The sequence below is a fragment of the Triticum urartu genome, chromosome 2A, assembly GCF_056163025.1.
Source record: "Triticum urartu cultivar PI428250 chromosome 2A, HENAU_Tu73, whole genome shotgun sequence".
NCBI lineage: Eukaryota > Viridiplantae > Streptophyta > Magnoliopsida > Poales > Poaceae > Triticum > Triticum urartu.
Genome location: NC_141874.1, coordinates 595,783,895 through 595,810,829, shown reverse-complemented (window position 1 = coordinate 595,810,829; position 26,935 = coordinate 595,783,895). Strand labels below are relative to the sequence as shown.

General features: G+C 43.2%; 1 protein-coding gene across 1 annotated transcript; it reads left to right on the top strand.

Moving 5' to 3' along the window:
- The first annotated feature begins 24,559 nt into the window (after positions 1-24,559).
- Positions 24,560-26,680, top strand: LOC125539036 (short-chain dehydrogenase/reductase 1-like). Its single transcript, XM_048702398.2, has 5 exons — positions 24,560-24,872; positions 24,965-25,211; positions 25,417-25,491; positions 25,907-26,101; positions 26,194-26,680. Exons 1-5 carry the CDS (start codon positions 24,844-24,846, stop codon positions 26,572-26,574), a joined length of 927 nt encoding a protein of 308 aa, XP_048558355.1. The 5' UTR covers positions 24,560-24,843; the 3' UTR covers positions 26,575-26,680.
- Positions 26,681-26,935: the final 255 nt, after the last annotated feature.

Genomic DNA, 26,935 nt, shown 5'->3' with positions numbered 1-26,935 from the left:
TTATTCCTTGCTTTTTGCTCCTGTTTAGTAATAAATAATTTACCTAGCCTCTGTTTTGGTTGTGTTTTTTGTGTTTAATTAGTGTTTGTGCCAAGTAGAACCGTTGGGAAGACTTGGGGAAAGTCTTGATATCTTGCTGTAAAAAACAGAAACTTTAGCGCTCACGAGAACTGCTGCCATTTTTATTTGGAAAGTCATATTTAGTTAATTCTTTTTGCATATGATTAATAGATAAATTTCTCACGTCAAAAAATTTATTTTAGAATTTTTGGAGTTCCAGATCTTGCGCTAGCTACAGATTACTACAGACTGTTCTGTTTTTGACAGATTCTGTTTTTCGTGTGTTGTTTGCTTATTTTGATGAATCTATGGCTAGTAAAATAGTTTATAAACCATATAAAGTTGGAATACAGTAGGTTTAACACCAATATAAATAAATAATGAGTTCATTACAGTAACTTGAAGTGGTCTTTTGTTTTCTTTCGCTAACAGAGCTCACGAGATTTTCTACTTTGAGTTTTGTGTTGTGAAGTTTTCAAGTTTTGGGTAAAGATTTGATGGGTTATGGAACAAGGAGTTGCAAGAGCCTAATATTGGGGACGACCATGGCACCCCCAAGATAATCTAAGTACACCTAAAATCCAAAGCTTGGGGATGCCCCGGAAGGCATCCCCTCTTTCGTCTACTTCTATCGGTAACTTTACTTGGAGCTATATTTTTATTCACCACATGATATGTGTTTTTCTTGGAGCATCTTGTATTATTTGAGTCTTTATTTGTTAGTTTACCACAATCATCCTGGCTGTACACACCATTTGAGAGAGCCATACATGATTTTTAATTTGTTAGAATACTCTATGTGCTTCGCTTATATCTTTTGAGTTATATAGCTTTGCTCTAGTACTTCACTTATATATTTTAGAGCATGGTGGTGGATTTGTTTTATAGAAACTATTGATCTCTCATGCTTCACTTAGATTATTTTGAGAGTCTTAAATAGCATGGTAATTTGCTTAAAAATCCTTATATGCTAGGTATACAAGATTAATAATAAAATTCTCTATTGAGTGTGTTAAATGCTATGAGAAGTTTGATGCTTGATAATTGTTTTGAGATATGAAGATGGTGATATTAAAGTTGTGCTAGTTGAGTAGTTGTGAATTTGAGAAATACTTGTGTTAAAGTTTGTGATTCCCGTAGCATGTACGTATGGTGAACCGTTATGTGATGAAGTCAGAGCATGATTTATTTATTGATTGTCTTCCTTATGAGTGGCGGTCGGGGATGAGCGATGGTCTTTTCCTACCAATCTATCCCCCTAGGAGCATGCGCGTAATACTTTGCTTTGATAACTTGTAGATTTTTGCAATAAGTATATGAGTTCTTTATGAGTAATGTTGAGTCCATGGATTATACGCACTTTTCTTCCTTCCACCATTGCTAGCCTCTCTAATACCGCGCACCTTCCGCCAGTATCACACACCCACCATATACTTTCCTCAAAACAGCCACCATACCTACCTATTATGGCATTTCCATAGCCATTCCGAGATATTGCCATGCAACTTTCCACCATTCCGTTTATTATGACACACTCCATCATTGTCATATTGCTTAGCATGATCATGTAGTTGACACCGTATTTGTGGCAAAGCCACCATTCATAATTCTTTCATACATGTCACTCATGAGTCATTGCATATCCCGGTACACCGCCGGAGGCATTCATATAGAGTCATATTTTGTTCTAAGTATCGAGTTGTAATTGTTGAGTTGTAAGAAAATAAAAGTGTGATGATCATCATTATTAGAGCATTGTCCCAGTGAGGAAAGGATGATGGAGACTATGATTCCCCCACAAGTCGGGATGAGACTCCGAACCAAAAAAAAGAAGAAAGAAAAGAGGCCATAAAAAAAGAGAAAAGGCCCAAATAAAAAAATGGGAGAGAAAGAGAGAAGGGGCAATGCTACTATACTTTTACCACACTTGTGCTTCAAAGTAGCACCATGATATTCATGATAGAGAGTCTCTCATTTCGTCACTTTCATATACTAGTGGGAATTTTTCATTATAGAACTTTGCTTGTGTATTCCAATGATGGGCTTCCTCAAAATGCCCTAGGTCTTCATGAGCAAGCAAGTTGGATGCACACCCACTTAGTTTCTTTTGTTGAGCTTTCATATACTTATAGCTCTTGTGCATCCGTTGCATGACAATCCCTACTCACTCACATTGATATCTATTGATGGGCATCTCCATAGCCCGTTGATACGCCTAGTTGATGTGAGACTATCTTCTCCCTTTTTGTCTTCTCCACAACCACCATTGTATTCCACCTATAGTGCTATATCCATGGCTCATGCTCATGTATTGCGTGAAGATTGAAAAAGTTTGAGAATGTCAAAAGTATGAAACAATTGCTTGGCTTGTCATCGGGTTGTGCATGATTTAAATACATTTTGTGGTGAAGATAGAGCATAGCCAGACTATATGATTTCGTAGGGATAACTTTCTTTGGCCATGTTATTTTGAGAAGACATGATTGCTTTGTTAGTATGCTTGATGTATTATTATTTTTATGTCAATATGAACTTTTATCTTGAATCTTTCGGATCTGAATATTCATACCACAATTAAGAAGAATTACATTAAAATTATGCCAAGTAGCACTCCGCATCAAAAATTCTGTTTTTATCATTTACCTACTCGAGGACGACCAGGAATTAAGCTTGGGGATGCTTGATACGTCTCCAACGTATCTATAATTTTTGATTGCTTCATGCTATATTATCTACTGTTTTGGACATTATTGGGCTTTATTTTCCACTTTTATATTATTTTTGGGACTAACCTATTAACCGGAGGTCCAGCCTAGAATTGTTGTTTTTTGCCTATTTTAGGGTTTCGAAGAAAAGGAATATCAAACGGAGTCCAAACGGAATGAAACCTTCGGGAACGTGATTTTCTCACCGAACATGATCCAGGAGACTTGGACCCTACGTCAAGAAACAAAAGAGGAGGCCACGAGGTAAGGGGCGTGCCTACCCCCCAGGCGCGCCCTCCACCCTTGTGGGGCCCCTGTTGCTCCACCGACTTACTCCTTCCTCCTATATATACCTACGTACCCCAAATGATCAGATACGGAGCCAAAACCCTAATTCCACCGCCGTAACTTCCTGTATCCACGAGATCCCATCTTGGGGCCTATTCTGGAACTCCACCGGAGGGGGTGTCCATCACGGAGGGCTTCTACATCAACACCATAGCCTCTCCGATGAAGTGTGAGTAGTTTACCTTAGACCTTCGGGTCCATAGTTATTAGCTAGATGGCTTCTTCTCTCTTTTTGGATCTCAATACAATGTTCTCCCCTATCTTGTGGAGATCTATTCGATGTGATCTTCTTTTTGCAGTGTGTTTGTTGAGACCGATGAATTGTGGGTTTATGATCAAGTTTATCTATGAACAATATTTGAATCTTCTCTGAATTCTTTTATGTATCATTGGTTATCTTTGCAAGTCTCTTCGAAGTATCAGTTTGGTTTGGCCTACTAGATTGATCTTGCTTGCAATGGGAGAAGTGCTTAGCTTTGGGTTCAATCTTGCGGTGTCCTTTCCCAGTGACAGTAGGGGTAGCAAGGCACGTATTGTATTGTTTCCATCTACGATAACAAGATAGGGTTTTTATCACATTGCCTGAATTTATCCCTCTACATCATGTCATTTTGCTTAAGGCGTTACTCTGTTTTCATGAACTTAATACTGTAGATGCATGCTGGATAGCGGTCGATGAGTGGAGTAATAGTAGTAGATGCAGGCAGAAGTCAGTCTACTTGTCTCGGACGTGATGCCTATATACATGATCTTACCTAGATATTCTCATAACTATGCTCAATTCTGTCAATTTCTCAACAGTAATTCGTTCACCCACCATAGAATACTTATGCTCTTGAGAGAAGCCACTAGTGAAACCTATTGTGCCCGGGTCTATCTTCATCATATTAATCTTCCAATACTCAGTTATTTCCTTTGCTTTTTACTTTGCTTTTATTTTACTTTTCATCTTTATCACAAAAATACCAAAAATATTATCTTATCATATCTATCAAATCTCACTCTCGTAAGTGACTGTGAAGGGATTGACAACCCCTTATCGCGTTGGTTGCGAGGAGTTATTTGTTTTGTGTAGGTACTAGGGACGCGCGCGCAACCTCCTACTGGATTTATACCTTGGTTCTCAAAAACTGACGGAAATACTTACGCTACTTTGCTGCATCATCCTTTCCTCTTCGGGGAAATCCAACGCAATGCTCAAGAGGTAGCACCTATCATACCATATCACAACCATTTTAATAGCATGTTGGCACGCAAGGTAAACCATTATAAGCTCCTAGCTAATTAAGCATGGCACAAGAAACTATGATATCTAATTATCATCGCAAGCATGTTTATTCATAATAGGCTGAATCAGGAACGATGAACTAATCATATTTACAGAAACAAGAGAGGTCGAGTCCATACCAACTTTTCTCATCTCAGTCAGTCCATCATATATCATCATAATTGCCTTTCACTTGCACGACCGAATAGTGTGGATAATAATAATAGTGCACGTGCATTGGACTAAGCTGGAATCTGCAAGCATTCAATTCAAGAGAGAAGACAAGGTAATATGGGCTCTTTGTCAGATCAACAATAATGCATATAAGAGCCACTTCAACAATTTAATCATGATCTTCTCCTATCTACCCCAAAGAAAAGGAGAGAAATAAAACTATATACATGGGAAAGCTCCCAACAAGCAAAAGAAGAATAAGAAATCTTTTTGGGTTTTCTTTTTAATTACTACTACAAGCATGAAAAGTAAACTATTAAAAGCTACAACTAATTTTTTTTTGCTTTTTCTTAAGGTTTATTAAACACACAAGAAAAAGGAAATAAACTAGCATGGGTATTACAATGAAAAAGTATGAGCACCGACATCTAGCAATGAGTGTGTGAACATGAATGTAATGTCGGTGAGAAATATGTACTCCCCCAAGCTTAGGCTTCTGGCCTAAGTTGGTCTAATGCCACGGATGGCCTGGCGGATATCCAAAGTTGTAGTTGGGGTCATACTAAGATGCAGTAGTCATTGCATCGTGGGCTGCAGCTTGGAGATGAGCTATCTCACCCCTCCTCTTATACTCTTCCGCCTCCTCTCTAGTTATAAAATATCTCCCTTTTGCCTGAAAGTCAAAGAAAGTAGAAGAAGGGAGAGCGACATGATAGGTGCGTCGTCTGTCAAAGATTAGTCGGTACTGGAGGAACTGATCGTTCCTCTCAACAAACTGATGACGTACCATAGCCTCATAATCCAAATAAGCAGGAGGCAACTCAATATCATCCTCACGTATGGTATACCAAGAAAATTAGCTATGCGGGTTGCATAAATTCCACCGAAGAAATATCCATTAAATCTATTAAGATGCAACCTACGTGCAACAATGGCTCCCAAATTATAAGATTTATCTCCTAACACAGCACTCCTAAGAATACTGAGGTCAGGGACACACATGTGACATGCTTCATCTTTACTATTAAAGCATCTACCTACGAAGAGAGCAAAATAATGTATAGCAGGAAAGTGAATGCTCCCTATGGTAGCTTGTGTTATATCTCTAGATTCCCCCACAGTTATACTACCAAGAAAATCTCTAAATTCAGATTTGCAAGGTTCACTAGCACTACTGAAAGTGCAATGGCACTTAAGCTATATTTTTGTGTGATGACAATGTGGTTAGTTGAACTAATATCGGTTGCTAAAGTTTATCTCAGGTTATTGGTTCTAAGCACCCGCGATGGAGATGTGCGACCCCCCATTTCAAAAAGGACAAAGGCGTGGTCTTTCGACGCTTCGAAGGTTTAGTTTTGGTTTGCTTCGAGTCGTAGGAAAGACCGCACTATTAAGAGGGGTCTGTGTGGACAAATGTTGTGTGGGAATGCCTTTGCCGAGCCTTCTCTCTTACCCTTCCCACTCCAACCACCTCATATGTATCTAGTGTGTGTGCTGTGGTACTCAGAAAGTTGCAACAGGAAGTTACTGGGTACCCCATGCGCACGGGGTCTTTTGACCCCCGTGCGCACTGGGTACTGGGTAACTCTCTGGGTACCCCGTGCGCACGGGGTACTGCGTAACTCTCTGGATACCCCGTGTGCATGGGGTCTTCTGACCCCCGTGACCCCCGTGCGCACGGGGTGGTGCGTTTGTCTTTGGACACCCCGCGTGCACGGGGCTGACTTAGCCCGTGCGCACGGGGTCCAACGGGCAGAAATGCCCACCCTCACATAAACACTATAAATAGGCCCTTCTTCCTCCTCCAACCCTTAACCCTAATGTCTTGTTGAGCTCCACCATTGCTACACCCCATTTTGCTCAATACTCTCAATCCCTCCACCCAAACTTGTTGAAACTTTGGGGATTGGGAGAGCAAGACCCGGTCTATAACTTGACCAAACCAAATCACGTTCCCCGCAACATTTCTTCCCCATTGACTTGTTACTCTTGGAGCTTGGGCTCCTAGGCGGTTAGAGGTTCCTCTGGAAGCTTCCTTGCTTGTGGTGTGCTCCGGAGAAGTTTGTAAAGGTGTGGTGGTCGCCTTCAAGACCAACCCCGGGTGATTCGAGGCTCATCCGTTGGGGGTGACTCGAAGGAGAATACGGTGAGCCTTTGGTGGCTTTCCGCAAGCTTTGGCTCCGGCACTGCTCCAAACAGAGATTAGCTCTTCCCCAAGGAAGAGTGAACTTCGGGTTAAAATCCGCGTCCTCGTCTTACTTGTGGTTAGTCCTTTCCCGCACCTTTCTTTGTTGTTGTATGATTGTTGGCTTGCTAAGTAGTTTGTTGCCTAGCTTTTCTTCTTGGAGCTTGCTTGTCATATAGGTTGCATTCACCTAGTTGCATATCTAGTAAACTCTTTTATCCGCAAAGCCTTAAAATCTACAAGAAACATTAAAATTTGTAGTCTCCTATTCACCCCCCCTCTAGTCGACCATATCGATCCTTTCAATTGGTATCAGAGCCTCGTGCTCTAATATAAGGTTTTACAACCTTAGAGGATATGGTCGATCTAGGGAATGAGGGAGGTGGCCTACCCGTTGCGGGGGATGGTCAAAACCAACCCCCCGCCGCGACTGAGACACTTGGTGCTCCGGTCATTGCTCGTGCCGCTACTACTAACCCGAATGTCCCCTTGACCGCAACGGATCTTCTTTCAATGTTTGCGGACCTCAAAGTCTCTATGTTGAAAGAGTTTCGTGCCTCGGTCAAGGAGGAAATTGATACTCGCCTAAAGCCATCACGTCCGCATCAAACTCGTTTAACCCAAATGAGGTTCATGATGCGGATGACTCGAGGGAACCCCTTGCTTCCCCGGCTCGTACTCAAGTTCCCCGGTACAATGCCGTGGAACCCTTTTACTCTCCTCAACCCTTGCAACATCCCCGCATTAATCCTGTTGGGCCTCTGCCCCCTTTGAAAGCTAATGCATCTGCTAAGTGGAAGCTAGATATGGAGTCTCACATGCGAAGTGCTTCAACTCAATTGTGGTGGATTGTGGTCAATGGATTCAACCCCAAGGACCCAATGAATCTCACTCCAAGGGAAGCAGTTGACGATCAACTCAATGCTACGGCACACAACATGCTTCGCAACGCTGTGACTGAAGACTATAGTGATTCCGTTGCTCTTCTCAAAACCGCAAAGGAAATTTGGGATTGCCTTGAGGAGGCTCTTGAAGGAGATGAAGCAATTCGAAGATCTCGGTTGGCCTTGCTCAAACAAGAAGTCAATCTCTTTGTGAGGAATGAGGGTGAGTCCGTAGAAGAGGTTTACCGAAGATTGAAGTCCCTTGTGCTCAACTTGAGAACTTTTGGGTGCACTTGGGAAAATGATGAATTCATCAAGGACAAGTTCATAGATGCTATGGTTCTCACAGAACATACCATGGTCATGATGGTTCATCAACGTCCGGACTATCACAAGTTGACTTCGGCTCAAGTTGTTTCCACTTTCTCTACCCATGTTCTTTTGGAAACCAAGTCCAAGAAAACATATGCAATAGCTCAAGCAACCAAGAACTCCAATCTTTCCTTGAAGGGCAAGAAAGTGATGAGCCAATCCTCAAGGGAGGAAGAAGTGAGTGAAGAGATATGTGAGGAGGATAATGATACCTCGTGCCCGGCAAATGATTTTGCAGAAGACTTGGCTCTCTTAGTCAAGAAGTACTCCGGGACCATGGCAAACAAAGGAAGAAATCTTCAAGGAAGATCTTTTAGACGAAGGAAATTCTACAATTGTGATAGCCCAAGACACTTTGTTCATGATTGTCCATATGAGAGACGTGAAGACAAGTCCGAGAAGCTTGTGCTTAAGAAGAAGAAGTTCATCAAGTTTGAAAAGAGGAAGGATGACAAGGCTCTTGTTCATGAAGAATACATGTCTGGAGATGAAGATGACGGTGATGATGATCAAGTGGGCACGGCCGCCTTTGCCATGCATGCCACTACCTCCTCCTCCACCACCGGCCTCTTCGACTCTCCAAACGAGGACAAGCCATTCACTCATCGGTGCCTCATGGCCAAAGAGGACTATGTCTCCGGTGGAACTCAATGGTTGATCGACAGTGGATGCACCAATCATATGACTGGAGAAAGGGAGATGCTTGTGGATTTCGTTGATTCACTCAAGGCCTCTTCGAGCATCTCCTTCGGTGAAAATAGCAAGGGAAAGGTATTGGGTTTGGTCAAGGTGGTAATCTCTAATGATTCATCTCTTGCAAATGTCATGCTTGTCCAATCCCTTCACTACAATTTACTTTCAACTATTCAATTGGCTCGTGCCGGATATGATTCACATTTTGGTGAATTCCATGTGACCGTCTTTAAGAGGAGTAATCTCAAAGTGGTATTTGTTGGGCATGTTGAAGACAACCTTTACGTGGTTGATTTCTCGAAAGAGAAAACTCATCTTGCAACATGCCTATTGGCCAAGGCCGACATGGGGTGGCTATGGCACCGTAGGCTAGCCCACGTGGGCATGAGAAATTTACAAGCTCTCTTAAAGGGGGAGCACATTCTTGGACTAACCAATGTGTCTTTTGCAAAAGATCGTCCTTGTAGTGCTTGCATTGCCGGAAAGCTTCATGAAAAAGCTCATAAAGTGAAGACTATCATCACCACCTTGAGGCCCCTCGAGCTTATCCATTTGGATCTATTTGCGCCTCCAACATATGATAGTTTGGGAGGAAGGAGATATTGCCTTGTCATTGTTGATGACTTCACAAGATATACTTGGGTGTTCTTTCTCAAGACTAAAGATGAAACTCAAGAAACCTTCATCAACTTTGCCAAAGAAGCTCGACGTTAACATAACTGTGAGATCAAGGCAATCCGAAGTGACAATGGCACCGAGTTCAAAAACTATACAATGGATGAATTCTTGAGTGAAGAGGGGATAAAGCATCAATATGCCGCACCATATACTCCCCAACAAAATGGTGTTGCGGAGAGGAAGAATCGGACTCTTATTGAGATGGCTAGGACCATGCTTGATGAGTACAAGTCACCATACAAGCTTTGGGCAGAAGCCATCAACACCGCGTGCCATGCTTCAAACCGGCTTTACCTCCACAAGCTCAAGAACAAGACCCCTTATGAGCTCCTAATTGGGAGAAAGCCCAACGTCAAATACTTTCGGGTATTCGGTTGTAAGTGTTTCATTTTAAACAAAAAATCCCGGTTAGCTAAATTTGAGTCTAGAACTTATGAGGGCATATTTGTTGGATATGCATCAAACTATCATGCTTACCGAGTTCTCAATAAATCCACCGGATGCATTGAGGAAACGGTAAATGTGGAGTTTGATGAAGATAACGGCTCCCGCATGGAGCAAATTTTTCCTAGTGTTGTAGGTGATGAGGCTCCTTCACAAGCTATAAGGACAATGGGGATAGGCCACATTCTCCCACAAGAAACACCCCATGTCCAAGTAGAAGAAGAAGGAGTAAGAGCCCCTCTTGAGGATTTTCCACAAGGGAAGTCATCACCGACACCACTTGTACAAGATGCCTTGGGAAGTAATGAACCTATCCAAGAACAAGATCAAGACCCTCATATTCCTGAGCAAGATCAAGAGCAAACTCTTCAGAATAATGAAGAACCAATCGTTGAGGCTCAAGATCAAGCTCAAAGTCATGATCAAGATCTAGATCAACTCCAACCACAAGTGTCTTCATCGTAATCACTTCCTACTGAGCAAGAACATGTGGTTGCAAAGAGAAGAGTGTCTCCAAGGCTAAAACAATCTCAAGGACAAGCTTCTTCATCAAGTCCAAAACCAAGTGAAGAAGAGCTTGACCGCAAAGAGCAAAAAGTGGCCGCCAAGCTAAAACATCTTCAACACCTCACCGAGAACATCTACGGAAGCATCAAAAAGGGGGTAACTACTTGTAGACGTTTAGCAAACTTTTGTGAACATCACTCATTTGTCTCTTGTGTTGAACCCCTTAAGGTGGAAGATGCCCTTGACGATCCAGATTGGATAGATGCCATGCATGAAGAACTCAACAACTTCACACGCAACAAAGTGTGGACCCTTGTGGAAAGACCCAAGGAATTTCATAATGTCATTGGAACAAAGTGGATTTTAAAGAAGAAACAAGATGAATATGGACAAATAATAAGGAACAAGGCAAGGTTAGTGGCACAAGGTTTCACCCAAGTTGAAGGTTTGGACTTTGGTGAAACGTTTTCCCCCGTTGCTCGTCTCGAATCCATTCGCATCTTGCTTGCTTATGCCTCTCATAATGATTTCAAATTATATCAAATGGATGTTAAGAGTGCATTTCTTAATGGTCCTCTTAAGGAGTTGGTGTATGTCAAGCAACCTCCCGGTTTTGAAGACCCCGATCATCCCTCTCACGTTTATGAACTCCATAAGGCACTCTATGGACTCAAACAAGCATCTCGTGCTTGGTATGATCACCTTATGGTGTTCCTAAGCGAGAAGGGGTTCCAGATTGGGGTAATAGATTCCACTCTCTTTACGAAGAGGGTAAAAGGAGAGTTGTTTGTCTGCCAAATATATGTTGATGATATTATCTTTGGGTCAACTAACCATGCTATTAACGTTGAGTTTGAGAATCTTATGACTAAGGAATTTGCAATGAGCATGATGGGAGAGTTGAAGTTCTTTCTGGTTTTCAAGTGAAGCAATTGAGAGGTGGAACCTTCATCAATCAATCTCGTTATATCCAAGACATGCTCAAGAGATTCAAAATGCAAGATGTCAAGCCAATGAAGACACCCATGGCCACAAATGGTCAACTTCATCTTGATCCAAATGGTAAAGAAGTGGATCAAAAGGTATATCACTCTATGATCGGTTCCTTGCTTTACCTTTATGCATGTAGGCCAGATATTATGTTGAGTGTGTGTATGTGTGCAAGATTTCAATCCGCTCCTAAGGAGAGCCACTATTCGGCAGTGAAAAGGATCCTTCGATATTTGGTTCATACCCCAAACTTGGGCCTTTGGTATCCCAAGGGATCATCATTTGAGTTAATGGGTTACTCGGATTAGGATTGGGCCGGAGACAAGGTTGATCGCAAGTCCACATCCGGCTCATGTCAATTCCTAGGGAGATCGTTGGTAAGTTGGTCTTCAAAGAAGCAAAATTGTATATCTCTCTCCATAGCCGAAGCTGAGTATATTGCTGCCGGAAGTTGTTGTGCCCAATTACTATGGATGAGGCAAACTTTGATGGATTACGGTGTCAAATGTGACAAAGTGCCTCTTTGGTGTGACAATGAAAGTGCCATCAAGATCGCCGAGAATCCGGTTCAACATAGCAAGACCAAGCATATTGAGATTCGTCATCATTTCATTAGAGATCATGTGGCCAAGGGAAACATTGAGTTACTCCATGTCAACACCGAGAATCAACTAGAAGACATCTTCACCAAGCCCCTTGACGAAGCAAGATTTCGCGAATTAAGGCATGAGCTAAATATCGTGGATATTAGTAACTTCAGATGAAACTCTTGCTCACACACACATACTCATGTACTATCTTGCTTAGATGTAGGCACATGTCTAGGGGGAGCTAGCTCAACTCAGGAGCTATCTTATCCTAGAAGTGCATAAAACAAACACCATCTTTCACATAAGCCACTTTAGGTGGTACTTGTGCTTCAAAGATGAGTATTGGTCTTGGGCCCAAGGTTCCTATCTTCGCGGTGCCATACCAAGTAAACTCAAACATGGTGGCCTCGGCCACCGCCCTCGCTTGAGGGTTTTTGTCTGTGTTTGTTTCGTGTGTGTGGTGTCGTGTTTCTTTTTCTTTGTTTGGTTGGTTCTCCTCGTTTTTTTGGTACAAGTGCTCCACATATACCCTTTCCATAGTGATAGGACTTTCCTCGCGGCGTCTTCAGAAACGTAGACCGAGTGCCTTGTGAAGTAGGGGTAAGATTATACACTCAACCCTATATTTAAAAAGATCCACTCATGTCAAAGTTCCTGGATACCCCGTGCGCACGGTCCTGTACCGTGCCCACGGGCTCTGTACCGTGCGCACGGAGCTCACTTAGCCCATGCACACGGGGTCTGCGGTTTCTGGTCCTGAAGAGGTGGGGCGTGGGGGGCACGGGTTCATTCCCACCCATTCGCCCCCTCCACTCCCCAGGAAGCCTCCAGCGCCGCCGCCGTCGCCTCCTCTCGCCGGAGCTCCACCGGGCCTTGTCGGAGTTCTTCCTCCGTGGATCCGGATCCTGATGGGGTCCTCCTCCGGTTGGTCCTCTCCTCTGGTTCCATCTCCTTGTGTTCCCTCTTTTGTTCTAGCCTTAGGGTTTCTTTGCTCCCTAGATTCGTTTGGCCTCATCTAAACTTGTAGATAGTAGTCTAGTGCGTAGATCTGTTGGTCTCTCTGCTGCATTCACTCTCGAATTTCGATCTGGAAGTGGCTGCCGCTGGGAGACCCCCGTGTCCACGGGGTGTTTGACCCCCGTGCGCACGGGACCCCCGTGCCCATGGGGTCTAAACCCCCATGCGCACGGGCTCTCCAGGAACTATTGCATAGACTGTTGTCTATCTCCTTGCCATTTTTCTAGCACTTGTACTCATTTATGTCTCGTGCTTTGTGTTGTTGGGTTTTTGTGTGTGTTTCAGACTCCGCTGACAAGAGGTCTGAGCTTTGTCGCAAGCGTGCAAAAGGAGGATCAAAGGACTTCACCATTGCTCGTCATCAACCATCTGAAGGCATGGGTCAGGGGTCTGGGACAGGTCAAGGCCGTGCTCACCGTGCAGCCTCAAAGCAGCCCGTTGTTGAGGCTTCCGATGAATCTGAGGAAGAGTATGAATCACAAGATGATGAGATAGAAGAAGAAGATGATCGTGATGAGGAAGATGAAGAAGATGATCGTGATGAGGAAGATGAAGAAGAGGGAGAGGAGTCTAGTCCGGAGGAAGCCACTCCGGGCAGGTGTGACCTCCGGAATATGCCTCTTGTCAAGTGGACCAAGCCAGAGATCTGGGCTGAGAGACAGAACCATCCGTATGTTAAGGCCACGAGTATGGGAATCGATCCCCGGTTTAAGAATGGATTTCAGCAAAGAATCTATCATGAGCTTCTTATGACCAAGTCAAATAAGTTTGCTCCTCACAAGCAAGTCAACACTAAGAGTTTGCGCGACAATGATCATCTGTATCCCGGTGTGTACTCCGCTCTTGGACGATTGGGTCTGATTCCGTTTGTCACCTTCAACCACCCCTACAATGAAGATCTTGTGATGCAGTTTTTTGCCACTCTGTACTTCTCCAATGATTCTGCTCACACCCTCACATGGATGTCTGGAACGTATCAGTGTTCAGCTCCTATGGCAAAGTTCTCCGAGATCATTCCCTACCCATTCATGGATGAAGAGACTGTTTCTGATGAGTTTGGCATTGTTCGGGAAAGTGGACAGCGCACTAAGGATGAGATTGCCTTTGCTTACAAACAAGAGAAATCATTTTTCACTGGGTCAATAAAAGACCTCTTGCCCCTCTATGACACCATGTGCCATATCCTACGGTACACCCTCACTCCAAAGGCGGGGGATTCCCATAACATTCGGAGCTCAATGCTTGATGTCTTTGTGTATCTTCATCAGAAGAAGAAAGTGGATGTTCTGGATTTCATGTACTACGAGCTGCATCAGTGTGTACAAGAGAACAAGTCCTTGATCTATGCTCCATTCATACAGGCGTTGATTGAGACCGTCTGTCCAGCAAAGTACATTGCTAGCTTCAAGACTGCCGTTCCCAAGCGCAACTCCAACTGGACCCCAGTTGCTCCTGCTCCCTATGTGCCCATCAAGAAGGGGCGCAACCCTAGGCCTGAGGATCGTGCTACTTACACTCCAGGCATGTCCTATACTGCACGGATCCCTCGTGGTAAGGCCAAGTCAGTTGGCTCTGAGGCCATTTTTGCCAAGGGAGAGAAGAAGTCATTGTTCAAGACCTTGAGCAACATGTTCAAGATGTGTTAGTCGATTCAGCATCGTCAGATCAAGGAAATCAACAAGGAGAAGCTTGTTCGGTGTGAGCAGAAGGCAGCAAGGGCTGCTGCTGGTGAGGAGGTCGGTCCAGGTTCTGAGGATGTCGACAGTGAGGCCACTGCTCAGTCTTTCCCAATGGCCGGGTGGCGTTTTGATGATGATGATGATGATGCCTCGAGTGCTCCTCCTCTTGTCTAGTGGGTCTCGTGTCGCCATTTGTCTCCTTTTTGTTGTCTTGATGACAAAGGGGGAGAAGTGGTGTGTGTGGTGTGTGTGTTCGTGGGTGTGTTGAGATATCAAGCCTCGTGTTTCTCGCTGTTGGTTGGTTTTAGTCGGCTTGAGATACCCTTATTTCCTTTCCGTCTGTGTGGTTGTGAGACTCTAGCTTTATTATTGTACCTTGCTATTATCCTCGTATGCTTATGATTATTCGGTCTCACATTATGTGCTCACCACACTGTGTCATGAGATCTAGGCACCGTTATAGGTTTATGTTGATGTATCTCATGACTTATCAGTAGTGATCTTGGTCGAACCTCCTATGGGTGTATTAGATGCATTCTTGTTTTCGGGCACACATATAGGGGGAGCTATCATGATCATTATTTGTTCCATGGCTTTCTATCTGTTTATTCTCTTTGCCATGCTCTAACCACGTTGTCATCAATGCACCAAAAAGGGGGAGATTGAAAGTGCAATGGCACTTAAGCTATATTTTGGTGTGATGACAATGTGGTTAGTTGAACTAATATCGGTTGCTAAAGTTTATCTCAGGTTATTGGTTCTAAGCACCCGCGATGGAGATGTGCGACCCCCCATTTCAAAAAGGACAAAGGCGTGGTCTTTCGACGCTTCGAAGGTTTAGTTTTGGTTTGCTTCGAGTCATAGGAAAGACCGCACTATTAAGACAAGGTCTGTGTGGACAAATGTTGTGTGGGACTGCCTTTCCCGAGCCTTCTCTCTTACCCTTCCCACTCCAACCACCTCATATGTATCTAGTGTGTGTGTGTTGTGGTACTCAGAAAGTTGCAACAGTAAGTTACTGGGTACCCCGTGCGCACGGGGTCTTTTGACCCCCGTGCGCACGGGGTACTGGGTAACTCTCTAGGTACCCCGTGCGCACGGGGTCTTTTGACCCCTGTGTGCACGGGGTACTGCGTAACTCTCTGGATACCCCGTGCGCACGGGGTCTTTTGACCCCCGTGCGCACGGGGTGGTGCGTTTGTCTCTGGACACCCCGTGCGCACGGGGTTGACTTAGCCCGTGCGCACGGGGTCCAATGAGCAGAAATGCCCACCCTCACATAAACACTATAAATAGGCCCTTCTTCCTCCTCCAACCCTTAACCCTAATGTCTTGTTGAGCTCCACCATTGCTACACCCCGTTTTGCTCAATACTCTCAATCCCTCCACCCAAACTTGTTGAAACTTTGGGGATTGGGAGAGCAAGACCCGATCTACAACTTGACCAAACCAAATCGCGTTCCCCGCAACATTTCTTCCCCATTGACTTGTTACTCTTGGAGCTTGGGCTCCTAGGCGGTTAGAGGTTCCTCCGGAAGCTTCCTTGCTTGTGGTGTGCTCCGGAGAAGTTTGTAAAGGTGTGGTGGTCACCTTCAAGACCAACCCCGAGTGATTCGAGGCTCATTCGTTAGGGGTGACTCAAAGGAGAATACGGTGAGCTTTTGGTGGCTTTCCGCAAGCTTTGGCTCCGGCACCGCTCCAAACAGAGATTAGCTCTTCCCCAAGGAAGAGTGAACTTCGGGTTAAAATCCGCGTCCTCATCTTACTTGTGGTTAATCCTTTCCCACACCTTTGTTTTTGTATGCTTGTTGGCTTGATAACTAGTTTGTTGCCTAGCTTTTCTTCTTGGAGCTTGCTTGTCATATAGGTTGCATTCACCTAGTTGCATATCTAGTAAACTCTTTTATCCACGAAGCCTTAAAATCTACAAGAAAGATTAAAATTTGTAGTCTCCTATTCACCCCCCCCTCTAGTCGACTGTATCGATCCTTTCAACTACCCCATTGTGGAAGTTTGCAAGCAGTGGTAAAGTCCTCTAAGTCCATAGTGTAAGAATTTTCATAAAGATCAAAAAAGGACAGTTTGAGAATTACATGAAGATGAAAATTCAAACCTCCTCACAAAGGAACTAGTGAGATAGTGGTACCGGCGGTATTTTTCTTCCTCGAAGCTCAGAAGATCAGCATTACACAAATATGCGTTAAATTCTTCATTAATTCCAGCTCGATCCATGAAGTCCTCTGAAGGCCATTCACAAGGCCGCACTGGAGCATCCCTTGGTGGCTCATCATCAGCATCACGCATTGCAAGCCTGGGTCCTTGTTTCCTTGAAGAACCACCTTGGTACATTTTCCTAAACATATTTCTTCCTCTGAAAAATTTCTGAATTTTTTTAGTAACTTCAAATAAAAGTAAACCAAACTCAACAAAATAGATAGCAACTACCCCTACAAGTGCCTAGAGCCTATGTCATGCATCAAAACTACTTGGAACCATATAAATTTGACATGCAAGCTCAAGAACATGGTCACCTAAGCAGCAAAAATATGCAATGAATAAAGCACTAGAACAAAAACTAATTGGACCAATGGAGGAGTCACATACCAAGGAACAATCCCCCCCAAGCAGTTTTGTGAGAGGTGCTTTGAGCAAGGAGATCGAAAATCGTAGTAAAATGAGCTAGAACTCGTGCTTGAGCCGGATAATGGTGTTTGTGGGAGGAAGAAGGAGTGTGTGTGTGTGCAGGAATAAGTGGAGGAGGGCCACCATGGGCCCATGAGGCAGGGGGGCTCGCCCAGGGGGTAGGGCGCCCCCTCCACCCTCATGGCCAGGTGGATGCCCTCTTGCTGTGTTCTCAGTGCCAAATATTCTCAAATATTCCAAAAAATCATATTTAAATTTCAGGGCATTTGGAGAACTTTTATTTTTGGGGTATTTTTATATTGCACGGATAATCAGAAAACAGAGAGAAAATACTATTTTTATTTTATTTAATATAAATAACAGAAAGTGGAAAGAGGGTACAGAGAGTTGTGTTTTCTAAATTCATCCATCTCATGATCATCAAAAGGAATCCATTAACAAGGTTGATCAAGTCTTGTTAACAAACTCATTCCGAATAACATGGAACCGGATAATTTTCGAATAACACTAGGTTACCTCAACGGGGATATGCACATCCCCAACAATAAGAATATCATATTTCTTCTTGACAGTAGGCAGAGGAAATTCAAAACCTCCAAAAATAATCGATGGAATTTTCCAATAGAATTGACACTATGGACTTGAGGTTGTTTCCTTGGAAATTGTACCGTATGCTCATTGCCATTAACATGAAAAGTGACATTGCCTTTGTTGCAATCAATAACAGACCCTGCAGTATTTCAAAAGGGTCTTCCAAAAATAATATACATACTATCATCCTCGGGAATATCAAGAATAACAAAGTCCGTTAAAATAGTAACGTTTGCAACCACAACAGGCACATCCTCACAAATATCGACAAGTATAGCAGTTGATTTATCAGCCATTTGCAAAGATATTTCAGTAGGTGTCAACTTATTGAAATCAAGTCTACGATATAAAGAGAGAGGCATAACACTAACACCGGCTCCGAGATCACATAAAGCAGTTTTAACATAATTCCTTTTAATGGAGCATGGTATAGTGGGTACTCCTGGATCTCCTAACTTCTTAGGTATTCCACCCTTAAAAGAATAATTAGCAAGCATGGTGGAAATTTCAGCTTCCGGTATCTTTCTTTTATTAGTAACAATTTCTTTCATGTACTTAGCATAAGGATTCATTTTGAGCATATCAGTTAATCGCATACGCAAAATGATAGGTCTAATCATTTCAACAAAACTCTCAAAATCCTCATCATCCTTTTTCTTGGATGGTTTGGGAGGAAAAGGCATGGGTTTCTGAACCCATGGTTCTCTTTCTTTAGCATGTTTCCTAGCAACAAAGTATTTCTTATCATAACGTTGATTCTTTTATTGTGGGTTATCAAGATCAACAGCAGGTTCAATTTCTATATCATTATCATTACTAGGTTGAGCATCAACATGAACATTATCATTTACATTATCACTAGTTTCATGTTCATTACCAGATTGTGTTTCAGCATCAGAAATATAAATATCATTTGGATTCTCAGGTGTTTCAGCAATAGGTTCACTAGGAGCATACAAAGTCCTATCATTTTTCTTTTTCTTCCTTTTAGAAGGACTAGGAGCATCTATATTATTTCTCTGGGAATCTTGCTCAATTCTCTTAGGGTGGCCTTCAGGATACAAAGGTTCCTGAGTCATTTTACCAGTTCTAGTAGCCACTCTAACAGCAAAATCATTATTCTTACTATTCAATTCATTGAGCAAATCATTTTGAGCTTTAAGTACTTGTTCTACTGAGTGGTAACCATAGAAGCATGTTTACTAATAAGTTTAAGTTCACCTTTGACATTAGCCATATAATCACCCAAGTGTTCAAGCATATCAGCACTGAGTTTTAATTCTCTACCAAAATAAGCATTGAAGTCTTCTTGCTTAACCATAAATTTATCATACTCATCTAAGCATGGGCCAGCAAACTTAGTAAATGGGATTTCAGCTTTATCATATCTATAGAGAGAATTTACCTTTACTACCTGTGTCGGGTTATCAAGACCATGTATTTCTTCAATAGGAGATGGATTAAAATTATGCATTTCTTCGATAGGCGGTAAATTAAGACCATGTATTTCTTCAATAGGAGGTAAATTCTTAACATCTTCAGCTTTAATACCCTTTTCTTTCATGGATTTCTTTGCCTCTTGCATATCTTCAGGACTGAGAAATAGAACACCTCTTTTCTTCGGAGTTTTTTTAGGAATAGGCTCAGGAGTTGGCTCAGGAAGTGTCCAATTATTTTCATTTGTCAACATATTATTCAATAAAATTTCAGCTTCATCCGGTGTTCTTTCCCTGAAAACAGAACGAGCATAACTATCTAGGTAATCTCTGGAAGCATCGGTTAGTCCATTATAAAAGATATCAAGTATTTCATTTTTTCTTAATAGGATGATCAGGCAAAGCATTAAGTAATTTGAGAAGCCTCCCCCAAGCTTGTGGGAGACTCTCTTCTTCAATTTGCACAAAATTATATATATCCCTTAAGGCAGCTTGTTTCTTATGAGCAGGGAAATATTTAGCAGAGAAGTAACAAATCATATCCTGGGGACTACGCACACAACCAGGATCAAGAGAATTAAACCATATCTTAGCATCACCCTTTAATGAGAACGGGAATATTTTAAGGATATAAAAGTAGCGAGTTCTCTCATCATTAGTGAACAGGGTGGCTATATCATTTAATTTAGTAAGATGTGCCACAACAATTTTAGATTCATAGCCATCAAAAGGATCAGATTCAACCAAAGTAATTATATCAGGATCAACAGAGAATTCATAATCCTTATCAGTAACACAGATAGGTGAAGTAGCAAAAGCAGGGTCATGTTTCATTCTAGCATTAAGGGATTGCTGCTTCCATTTGGCTAATAACCTCTTTAGGTCATATCTATCATTGCAAGCTAAAATAGCTCTAGTAGCTTCTTCATCCATAACATAACCCTCGGGAACAACATGCAATTCATATTTATTAGGGGGAGAGTCTTCATCATCACTTTCATCAATATTATCAGTTTCAATAATTTCATTCTCTCTAGCCCTAGCAAAAATTCACCAAGTGGCACAGTAGTATCAAGCATAGAAGTAGTTTCATCATAAGTATCATGTATAGCAGAAGTGGCATCGTCAATAACATGCGACATATCAGAATCAATAGCAGAAGCAGGTTTAGGTGTCGCAAGCTTACTCAAAACAGAAGGTGAATCAAGTGCAGAGCTAGATGGCAGTTCCTTACCTCCCCTCGTAGTTGAGGGATAAATCTTGGTTCTTGGATCTTTAAAGTTCTTCATAATGATAAGCAGATATAAATCCCAAGTGACTCAAATAATAGAGCTATGCTCCCCGGCAACGATGCCAGAAAATAGTCTTGATAACCCACAAGTATAGGGGATCGCAACAGTTTTCGAGGGTAGAGTATTCAACCCAAATTTATCGATTCAACACAAGGGGAGCCAAAGAATATTCTCAAGTATTAGCAGTTGAGTTGTCAATTTAACCACACCTGGAAACTTAATATCTGCAGCAAAGTATTTAGTAGCAAAGTAATATGATAGTAGTGGTAACGGTAGCAAAAGGTAATGATAACAAAAGTAATGTTTTTGGTATTTTATAGTGATTGTAACAATAGCAATGGAAAAGTAAATAAGCGAAGAACAATATATGGAAAGCTCGTAGGCAATGGATCGGTGATAGAGAATTATGCCGGATGCGGTTCATCATGTAACAGTCATAACCTAGGGTGACACAGAACTAGCTCCAATTCATCAATGTAATGTAGGCATGTATTCCGAATATAGTCATACGTGCTTATGGAAAAGAACTTGCATGACATCTTTTGTCCTACCCTCCCGTGGCAGCGGGGTCCTAGCGGAAACTAAGGGATATTAAGGCCTCCTTTTAATAGAGTACCGGACCAAAGCATTAACACATAGTGAATACATGAACTCCTCAAACTACGGTCATCACCGGGAGTGGTCCCGATTATTGTCACTTCGGGGTTGCCGGATCATAACACATAGTAGGTGACTATAGACTTGCAAGATAGGATCAAGAACTCTCATATATTGATGAAAACATAATAGGTCCAGATCTGAAATCATGGCACTCGGGCCCTAGTGACAAGCATTAAGCATAGCAAAGTCATAGCAACATCAATCTCAGAACATAGTGGATACTAGGGATCAAACCCTAACAAAATAACTCGATTACATGATAAATCTCATCCAACCCATCACCGTCCAGCAAGCCTACGATGGAATTACTCACGCACGGCGGTGAGCATCATGAAATTGGTGATGGAGGATAGTTGATGATGAAGACGGCGACGGATTCCCCTCTCCGGAGCCCCCAACGGACTCCAGATCAGCCCTCCCGAGAGGTTTTAGGGCTTGGCGGCGTCTCCGTATCGTAAAACGTGATGAATCCTTCTCTCTAATTTTTTCTTCCCGAAAGTGAATATATAGAGTTGGAGTTGAGGTCGGAGGAGCTCCAGGGGGGCCACGAGGTAGGGGACGCGCCCCCCACCCTCGTGGCTAGGGTGTGGGCCCCCTGGCCTTGATCTTTTGCTAGTATTTTTTATTATTTCCAAAAATACGCTCCGTGGAGTTTCAGGTCATTCCGAGAATTTTTGTTTCTGCACATGAATAACACCATGGCAATTCTGCTAAAAACAACGTCAGTCCGGGTTAGTTCCATTCAAATCATGCAAGTTAGAATCCAAAACAAGGGCAAAAGTGTTTGGAAAAGTAGTTACGACGGAGACGTATCAGACTACAAGAAGAAGGAAGTAATAAGAAATTAATACTAACTGAGCAACTAGGTGGAACATATATGTTTATAATCATCACAACAGTATTCTTCCTATAGTGAGTTTCAAGTGATATTTGCTCTTTGTTGGCCATGAGTTGAACATGACAAGTGATACTTACTCTTACCCCCACCTGCCCCTGCTTTGCTTTGTTGCTTGTCCGTCATGGCCATGCAAGATGAAAAAATATCATTCTTTTGTGTTTACAAAGGACCAAAAAAGGCTATATGGTTTATTCTAATTGGAAATAACATAAATGCTACTCCCTCTGTAACTTTTTATAAGACATTTTTAAAGTCCGTGCCAATGTCAAAAAATGTCCTATACTATTAAGTTACAGAGGAAGTAGTATGTCCAAACAATAAAGTTTTGATGCATGAATATAGTGGTCACATTAACTTCTACAAATATTTGCATGTCAAATATCATCAGTACATGCCTTACACAAATGTGAAATTCAGGGATCCACTCCTCGATACCACACTATTATCTCCCTTATCTTGTTTCAAAAAGTCAGAACAAAGTTCATTGGTTCTTTGGAAGTTCAAGAACAATTAAACTGAATTTACTGAATTAACATTATAATTTGCTCTATTATATAATGTCCTTTCTTCAAGTGAATCCGCTATGCATCAAAGTGAAAGCAACTAACAATGTTTTTGAATAGGTAAACCATGCTTAAAGAAAAGTTAGAAATTAAAATCTGAAATATCTATTTATCACCTCTTGAAGCCGTCCTGAAACATGATGGCACATAATTACAAGGTAGAGCTCAAGCTTCTTGACCAATAATGCGGAAAACACAACATAGTCTCATTGAAACAAGACAACATATCAATACTTATAAGTCATTACACGGTCCTTTTGTGATGTGGAGATGGTCAGCTGCACATATAAATGAATGAATTGCCAGAATGTCAAATAGTACTTCAGTAAGCCTATAAAGATTAGAGATTGATGCACTTGAACGGATGATTAAATTTACAACCATAATGACATATGTGAGCTACTCCATGAATTTTTGGCATACCTAGAGACATAACTAAAATAAAGATTGCATGGATTTCTCTAATTTATACAAAGAGCGCTTCACTGTGCTCTTCAAACCATATCTCATGGGCTTTATTTCAAGTACCTTATATGCAACAACGATGACAATGCTCGTGGTAGATTAAATTTCTGTGGCAACCTGACTTGTCTATATATTATGTACACTATGTAAACTAATGGTAAACTCATCTAACTGTAGGCAAATCACAAGAGAGTTGCCATGTTAATCCAGGCCTGCTGTGTTACCTCAAATGTCTTAGCTGATCTCTCGCCCACTGTAGCGACTTCGCGAAACTTCTCGGATCCTTAAGAAGAAAACTTCTCTTGATTTAAGATTCAGCAATGGACTTCCAGGGGGAAAGCATTGTCCAATCTAGTATACAGAACAAACTACTTATTTCTTAATTGTTCTTCCACTTGTTTCGCCATTAGTGCTTTAGTTTTTCAAGCTGCCTTTTAATCCCATATAGTAGTAGAGACGTCGATGCCTAAACAAGCTACGTCAAGAGAATAATCTGATGTATTGCCAAATGGGACTTGTGAAGAACAGGACAGGAAGCAGAAAAAGAGAGAGAGAGAGAGAGAGAGAGGGGGGGGGGGGGGGGGGGGGTCCAAGATGTCCTAAAACAAATTACGCACCTGGACTGGACAATGATTCATCATGCTACGCGCATGCATTTAGCACTTACCAGCAATCACATGATTCTCATTCTCGGACCGCACGCTGCCGGATTCCGCAAACAGATTGCAAGTATCAGCTTCCATGCGCCGCTTGCGTACCTGCACCCCTCCAGTTTTCATGATCAATACATGGCATGAGTGAATGGTACCTCAGTCATGGGCCTCATGTGACCCTGAAGAATATAAGTAGATGAAATCAAGTGTCATTTATTTGATCAGTCTCTATCATGTTCGCACTATACTGTCAAAAAATGCCATGAATCTCAGTGATACTCATAAAATAATCTCAAAATTATCTTAGTCCATCATCATAACTTCTATACATATATTTAATATAATCTCTATATGCATGCTTTCTGCCCTAGGTAACAGTACGGGCATGCGTGAACGGTAGAAAAGGAAAGGTGTGAAGTTCATTGCATCGTGACAGCGGTCCTTCTCACTGGGAATCACACCCTCGGCATGGGGCGCAGGTGGGATACATTGGCGAAGCAAAGACGACTCCCAGGGAGAGGCCATCGGGTGCCATCCTTGTTGGTGGTACGGTGACGACACAGAAGACGGAACCACCGACACCCGGACACGGACAAAGACACCATCCACGTCGAGAACGGTCATATCAAGGCCAAGATCATGCGCCTCATTCTACCGATAATTGTAGCCTCAGCCTCGTGATTGTTCTGCATATGTAAAACGACGCGCCGCTTTGGAGTAGTATACTTGTTGCCGCACCGCAGTAGGTGGAATCGGTAATGGTCAACGGCCCGGCCCCTATTCCCCTCTCGCCACATTTCATCTCTTCTCAGTTCTCACTCTACAAAAGCTGCGGCCCGACCACCGCGCTTCCCCACACCCTTCCAGCTCGCCACGCCACCTGAGACCTGACCACCTCGGCTGCTACCTGCTAGTGCTAGACGCGCACGGCCTCGCCGACTCCTCCTTCCATCAGGGTTTGATCTCATCTGTGAGAGCTCACGCTTTTGGATCCAAGTTCAGGTTCGATCTGCAACTCCGCAGTGCTATTCCGAATCGGAAGCTTGATCATGGAAGGAGCCACTCCCTTGAACACAAGGTACATGCTACATGCCGTATCTCCATGTATTTCTTCTCGCCGATCAGTGTCGCTAAAATCTGAACTCCGCCGCTATGTGCTGGCGTTGGCAGGATTGCTGTGGTCACCGGCGGGAGCAAAGGGATCGGGCTGGAGGCGTGCAAGCAGCTGGCAGGCGGCGGCGCCATCACGGTTGTTCTGACGGCCAGGGACGAGACGAGGGGGGCGGCGGCGGTCGAGCAGATCAAGCGGCTGGGGCACGCACATGTCATCTTTCATCAGCTGGACATCACGGATGCTTCCAGCATCGCTCGACTCGCAGATTTCCTCAAGACCCGTTTCGGGAAGCTTGACATCCTGGTATTTTTTTTCCTATTTTGGGCATTTTATCCGTCGCTGTCATACTATTCCGGAGAATAGCTTGTTTAGTAGACTGCGGTATTATACTCCCTCCGATCTATATTAACTGTCTCTGATTTAGAAGAAAATAAGTTGCAAAATAATGAAATAATATTTTGACTAAACCTTGGTATGACAAGTTATTGATAACAAGTGTGATTCACAGGTGAATAACGCCGCGACTGATGGGATTGAGCATGTCATTGATCCAGTTTATGGTTTAACTCCCGGTGATGAAGCGGTAACAACGCCATCTTGACGTTTATTTTCGAGTGTTTAGCTTGTTGGTAGATCAAACTGTTTCAGTTGTCTTCTATTTTTATAGAAAAAAAAAACTACTGTTTCATTGCTCTCCCCCAAAATGAAAAAAAAAGATGGCCATTTTCAGAGTATTGCCAACCGTGCAATTTTAAACATATGCGCAATTTAGTTTCAGGAGCATATAAGATTATCGCTGACCCATCAACATGTCATATCATGCACATAACTAGTCGACTATTATTGATATAAAGATTCGGGGTTGCCTACCACGCTTGCCACGCGGTTGCTTAACTAATCAGTGCGGTGTCATCTATTCAAGATTATCCTTAAGCACCAGCTGGTACAAACGACGCTGAATGCATGTCATTTTCCTCCATGGGTTCATACCACAACAGTTCAATGGCATGGACGCGGGCCAGAGGATCGATTGGATGTGGACCAGCTGCCGGCAGACGTACGAGACCGCGAAACAGGGCCTGCAGACGAACTACTACGGCACGAAGCGGGTGACAGAGGCTCTCCTGCCCCTGCTCCGATCCTCGTCCGACGGAAGGATCGTCAACGTCTCCTCCAACTTCGGATTGCTCAGCGTAAGCATCATACGTCGATCAAATAAGTTCCTCCAACGGCAACAGAAAAGAGGTCATGATCCGACGCCAACTTTCTTCCTTTTCGGCCGCAGTTTTTCAGGAGCGAGGAGCTGAAGCAGGAGCTGAACGGCGTCGACAGACTGACGGAGGAGAGGCTGGACGAGCTGCTGGCCGAGTTCCTCAGGGACTTCGAGAGCGGCGGGGCGGAGGCGCGCGGGTGGCCGGCCGAGTTCTCGGCGTACAAGGTGGCCAAGGCCGCCATGAACGCCTACTCGAGGATCCTGGCCAGGAGGCACCCGGAGCTGCGCGTCAACTGCGCGCACCCCGGCTACGTGAAGACGGACATCACCAGGAACTCCGGGATCCTGACGCCGGAGGAGGGCGCGCGCAACATCACCAGCGTTGCGCTGCTGCCGGAAGGCGGGCCCACCGGCAGGTACTTCTCCGAAGGCGAGGAGGCATCCTTCGTGTGAAAAAAGCATCCGTAGTAGTACTACTGTTTTGTTGCGCTTATCTGCCAAGTCAAGAATAAGGCTATGTTGAGTTCAAAAAAAGGAATAAAGTTTACGTTTGTTTGGACTTCGCATGTGACGGGAGATGGATGTCACCGCCTAATTGTGATGTGAAAACTGTTGCTCTGGGGAAGCACCTGTGACCAGTGGCTGGCGCATAATTTTAGCAATAGGTAGTCAAAGTACAATGAAAACCAATCCAAAATAATTTTTTTGAAATGTTGGCAGGAGAGCTGCCAAATTCAGGCATTACAAGTAACACCCCAAAGAGGAATACACCGCATAAGACGAATGCTGAAAAAGAAAAAATGAAAAGGGGTTG